The 5,927-nt window shown below is 39.5% G+C and overlaps 1 protein-coding gene across 1 annotated transcript; it reads left to right on the top strand.

Annotated features, from left to right (window-relative positions):
• Nucleotides 1-4,377, top strand: LOC104437090 (ribulose-1,5 bisphosphate carboxylase/oxygenase large subunit N-methyltransferase, chloroplastic). The gene is made up of 12 exons (XM_010049979.3): nucleotides 1-462; nucleotides 970-1,133; nucleotides 1,238-1,321; nucleotides 1,440-1,497; nucleotides 1,765-1,818; nucleotides 2,294-2,365; nucleotides 2,446-2,526; nucleotides 2,603-2,775; nucleotides 3,058-3,160; nucleotides 3,236-3,367; nucleotides 3,535-3,657; nucleotides 3,857-4,377. Exons 1-12 carry the CDS (start codon nucleotides 73-75, stop codon nucleotides 3,941-3,943), a joined length of 1,521 nt encoding a protein of 506 aa, XP_010048281.2. The 5' UTR covers nucleotides 1-72; the 3' UTR covers nucleotides 3,944-4,377.
• The last annotated feature ends 1,550 nt before the right edge of the window (nucleotides 4,378-5,927 follow it).

Below are 5,927 nucleotides of genomic sequence, written 5' to 3'. Positions count from 1 at the left end.
CTCCTCTCGCGTCACCTCTCAGATAAGGCCTCTCTCTCTCTCTTCTTTCTCTCTCTACACCTCCGATCGGCCATGGCGGAAGCCGCTTCGAGGATCTTCCACGCCTCACTCCTCCCGCCCTTCTCCCCGCTCCGCCGCGGACCCCACAAGCCTCGCCCTCGCTTCCCGCCCGGCCCCTCGCTGCTGCCGCCCGCGACGGCGACGAAGGTGGTTTGCTCGGTTCCAGCCGCCGCCGCCAGGGCGTCGGAGGCGCGGAGGATGATCCCCTGGGGATGCGACGTCGACTCCCTGGAGAACGCGTCGGCGCTGCAGGGGTGGCTGTCGGACTCCGGCCTCCCGCCGCAGAAGATGGCGATCCAGAGGGTCGACGTCGGGGAGCGGGGGCTCGTCGCGCTGAAGAACGTAAGGAAGGGCGAGAAGTTGCTGTTCGTGCCTCCTTCGCTCGTGATCACCGCGGACTCGGTGAGGTTACTGCGCGCCGTGGCTTTGGTTTCGAGCAGAATATGATCATCCCTATCTGCTGCGTAATTTCTAGTAGAGCGTCGGAAGCTTTAAAATTTGATATACAGTGAGGGTAAAGTGAGCTGGTGAGTTTCGATTGTTGTTCGGCATGACTTAGCAGGTAGTGAGGTGAGTGATTTCTCGTGAATCGCATCATTTCGGCATCAATGGCTAGGCTTTCATGCGCCAAAGAGATGAATATAATGTGGTACATGAAAGCCAGTTCACGGTATTCCAGGAACATTGCACAAGAAAGAAAGTATATAATTTGCTCTGTCTGGAAAGCTATGGAATTAGATCAGGTTAGGTGTTGGATCCGATTTATTTAACCGTCATGTCGTTCTCGAGTAACCCAAATTGGCAGATGCTGTTCACAAACTCTGGTTTGGAAGTTTGTGATGGTCGTCCACTACTTGCTAGATTCATTAATCAAGAAACTTTTTGTCTATCTGCTTTTTGTGGTGGTAGGAGTGGGGCTGTGCAGAGGCTGGTGAAGTTTTAAAAAAAAATTCAGTGCCAGATTGGCCATTGCTTGCTATATACTTGATTAGTGAAGCAAGTTTAATGGGGTCTTCTAGGTGGAGCAATTATATCTCGGCCCTGCCCAGACAGCCTTATTCACTTTTATACTGGTAATTCCTCTACTCTTTTACCTACTTACAAGTTCAATAGCTTGTTTCTATTTTTATGTCTCAATTTATTTAAATAAGGATCTACTCTCAGTTTCTCATTTCAGGACACGTGCAGAACTGGACAGATACTTAGAAGCATCACAAATCAGAGAACGAGCAATTGAAAGGATTACTAATGTCATTGGAACGTAAGCTGGCCCTTGGCTTTGCCACTAATGTTCCCATATTTCGCTACGATTTTCTTCTACTTGATTTCTGAGATCATGATTTTCAAAGGGTGGACTCTGATATCGATTTCCTGTGCAGATATGATGACTTAAGGTCCAGGATATTTTCCAAGCATCCTGAATTATTTCCTGAAGAGGTATTTAGCTTAAATATAAGTGTTGATATCCTAGAATGCTTAAGATTATTTTAGAAATATTTGGTAGCAGTAAACCCGCATTTAGTAAACCTTTGCCTTCACTTTTAGACTTCCATATGTATTGCCGGAATTTGTTGACATTCAATATTGTAACTAGCAGTTTAATTCTGTTTCTCAAGTTATTTGTTTTGTCCCGGATTCTCTTTTTTAGAGATTCTGAACTCTGAAAACACGTTCTTCTCTTACCCTATGGTCATTGAATTACAGGTATTTAATTTGGAGACATTCAAGTGGTCATTTGGCATTCTTTTCTCCCGCTTGGTAAGGGACTCTCAAATCACAACTCTAAGACGTGTATCACCAAAATCACTCTTCCAGTTATTTTAGAGATCAAAATTGGATAAATGTCTTTTAGCTTGTCCATCACAGATGTAAGGAAAGTCTGTAAGTAAAAGAATTAAATCTGCCAATGGCATCTAGATGAAGTATTCATTCGTTTATATCCAATAATGTGTGCCTGTGATTCCTAATGCTGATGGATTGTTCATAACCAACTGTTAATGAAGAACTACAGTTCATTTCTGTAGGAAGAGGGCAGAAGGATCGTAAAAAATAGTAACGTCCTATATAAAGAAATGATGTATTATCAATATTTGTTTTGGAAAAAGAATCAAATAATTGAGCCATTATTTTATAATCTGTCCCAGTGCATATTTGGCTATTGAGTGTTTTTAACTGTTTCTGGGATGGGGTGGTTAAAACAATGACATTTGATTTAGATATTGCTTTCAAACAGGTCCGTCTACCTTCAATGGACGGAAGGGTTGCGTTGGTTCCATGGGCAGATATGTTGAATCACAGTTGTGAGGTGTGTTGATCATTTTTCATATCAAACTACATGTTTTCTTTAGGATACGATGCTTAAAAGGGAACCTCCGACTGGCCTAGGTTGAAACTTTTCTGGATTATGATAGTTCATCACGGGGAATTGTCTTCACAACTGACCGCCCCTATCAAGCAGGCGAGCAGGTAACTCTCTACAACTCAAAACTGTTTTAAGAAAGAGATGTGGAAGTCTTCTGATTTCTTGATTTGGCTTGTGCAGGTTTTCATATCATATGGCAGGAAGTCTAATGGAGAACTCCTACTGTCTTATGGGTTTGTTCCTAAAGAGGGCACGAACCCAAGTGATTCAGTAGAGTTATTACTGTCACTGAAGAAATCCGACAAAAGTTACAGCCAAAAGCTAGAAGCTCTAAGGAAGCATGGCTTATCTGCGTAAGTAATCTAATTTTGCTGCATCAATTTAATTTGCTCCAACATCAACATCCGGTTGCCACCCCTGAACCATCTACGGCTAATATTTTGTTAGTATCATCCTGTTTGAAGCAATTTATACACTAACATCCACATCCGATTGAGGCATTAAGTTTGATTCACCATTAGTCTCGATGTAATAGCTCATCTATATCCATTGGCATCATGTAATACAAAATATTTGTCCTTGATATTTATTACTTACATCTTGGTTTGAGAAGCAAGTTATCTCTGTCTTGGCAGCTCCCAGTGTTTTCCCGTACAAATAACTGGCTGGCCGGTAGAGTTAATGGCATATGCCTATTTAGCTGTTAGCCCTCCCAGCATGAGCAGTCAATTTGAGGAGGTAGTTAAGTTTTACTTTGAGAAATACAATGTCATATTGTTATTTTATCATTATAAAGCTAGTATTTCTTTGCAGTTGGCAGCTGCAGCTTCAAATAAAACAACAACTAGGAAGGACATGAGATTCCCCGAAATAGAGGAACAAGCATTGCAATACATACTAGACAGCTGTGAATCGAGTATATCTAAGTACTCGAAATTCTTGCAGGTGAACATTCTGCCTTTGTGACAGAATGTGTGCAGTTTTATAACTTACATCAACTTTTAAAATGCGCCAATCTATAGTTTCCTCGTCGTGGGAGAGTCAAATCCCACCTTGAGAAGTGATAATGTGACTATTGACCCTGTTGCTTCTTTCTCAATCTAATATTTCAGGAGAGTGGATCAATGGATTTGGACGTGACTTCTCCAAAACAACTCAACCGAAGATTGTTTCTGAAACAGTTAGCGGTAGACTTATGCACTAGTGAGAGAAGGATACTTTTCCGAGCCCAATATGTAAGGAGTCTAATATGCACCATTTTTTATTAGTTGCATCTATGCTGTTTGATATATTCTTATGGCAGCATTGTCTGATTTGCCAAGAGTCATCTTGGTCACTGTTCTATGCAGATAACATATGTGTAACATGGCATATGAATATCTGCAGCCAAAAATATCAATTTTTGTGCTTACCCAGTGTGGCTATTCGTTTCAGATTCTGAGAAGAAGATTGAGAGATCTAAGGAGTGGTGAGCTGCGAGCTTTGACATTATTTAATGGGCTCAGAAAGCTCTTCAAATGAGTATGGGAGAACATGGTGATACTTAAAAAGGCCAACTCTCAGATCTGTTGGGATCTCAATGTGACCTCGGATTAAAATCCGACTTTGGCGTCAATTGAGTATGAGGACTTTGGCATTAAGTGAGGTCAAGCAGGCATACAATCATCTTCCCGTCACACTATGAACTTTGATTGTACTTTTAGATTGCAAAGTATGGAGAGGATAGCAGATCAGTGTCTCAGAATGTCATGCTGCAAATGATGATGCACGCTCTGTTTCTAAATCTTTTTGGCTTTTGAAATTTTAGATCAGACAGAAAAATGTGCGATCGACATTTCATGTTTAGTTTTGTTTCCGAAGTGATTATCACCTGACACCTATTTGGAGTACTTTGATTTTGAATTTCTCCCAACTCTTATTTGGTTCAATGAGGATCATAGGAGGATTAATTTTCATTTTGTGTTGTTATTCAATCTAGCAAATCTCCACTTTTGAGTTCGAAAACTGCTTGAGCAGAGTGTTCTGCCAGAACTATGTGGAGTCTGGGGTGTGTGCAGGTGATGAAATTTATAGATAACTTTAATTTGTCGGCAAAGCTCTCCAAGTTAACATTCACAGATTAGTGAAACAGTTGGATATTTTTAAAACCATCAAATAAGCACAGGCGACATTTGTAAATTATGGGTTAATACCATGAAAAATTGAAAATTAGTACATTTATGATAAATTTATCTAAAATTAATTTTTTGACCACGAAAAACTTTAAACTGGTAGATTTGTAATAAATTTACCCTCAATTAGTTTGTATCAAATTTTTATTTTCAAATTGCTAAATTATATGATACATGATAGCTAATAGGTGTACTAATTTGGGGTTTTATTCTCCATTTATCATAAATGTATAAGTTTTGTGATGTTTTGTTACATTAATCCAACTTAACGAGAGCTAACGAAAGGTAAATTTATTACAATTAAACCAATTTGAATTTTTCGTGGTCTCATAAATTATTGGAATTGCCGATGATTTTGAAACAATCAAATCAACGTTAGTGATTAACTCAAATATCCATTTGTAGTTTCATTCAAGAGTTATCAACTTAAAGCTTTGCAAATACTGTCAGTAAATTATTAAGGTAGTCAACAATTATGAAAATAATTGGTAAATTCATATACGAGTTGGAAAATCAATATTCCTCTAACTATAATAAATGAATGTCGATAAATTATGGGGACGGATGATATTGTCAAAACAATCTAGTATACGTCAGTAAATGAACTCAAATAACAATTGGTAAATATTAAGAAGATTAGTAACATGAACCAGTTGGCAAACCGTGCAAATAAATTTAACGTCTTGGCGACATTAACAATTAGAACGGCTGGTAATTTCAAACAATCAAATAAACATTGGCAAACTGATTTAAATAAGAGTTAGTAAATTCAATATGCTGGTAAGCGCACATACAAATGTTGGTAATACATTCAAATAAGAGATAGTAAAGCTGAAACTGATTGGTATATTAACACACGGAAAGTTAGGGCCTATTTGGTAACATTCCCGAGAACAACTAATTCTGTTTTTTTGTTTCCAAGAGTAAAAAAAGAACATAATTTGTTTGGTAAAATTTTTGTTTCCGAGAATAAATTTAGAATAGAATCAAGAAGAAAAAAAATGTTGCTTCTTGTTCCCGAAAACAATTCCTAGAATCAATTCTATTTTTTTTTTCTTCTCTTTTCTTCTCTTTCATTTTCTTCTTCTTCTTCTTCTTCTTCTTCTTCCTTTTTGGGTGGTTGCCGGCCTTGGCCATGGTGGGCGACCTTGCCGGAGCGTCGTCGACCTGAGCCTCGCATAGCCGCCTTGCCAATCCAGGGTGAGGTCAAGCCTCGTCCAAATCTACCGAGGTCGAGGCTCGCCTAAGCCAGGGAGCCCCTCGCCCAGCTGATCGTTGGCCATCGCTATGGCCGGCGATTGGCTACCAAGAAGGAGGGAGAAGAAGAGAAAAAG

The sequence above is a fragment of the Eucalyptus grandis genome, chromosome 1 (genome assembly GCF_016545825.1).
Source record: "Eucalyptus grandis isolate ANBG69807.140 chromosome 1, ASM1654582v1, whole genome shotgun sequence".
Taxonomy (NCBI): Eukaryota; Viridiplantae; Streptophyta; class Magnoliopsida; order Myrtales; family Myrtaceae; genus Eucalyptus; species Eucalyptus grandis.
The sequence above is the reverse complement of the archived record's forward strand: the minus strand, read 5'-3'. Positions and strand labels throughout refer to the sequence as shown.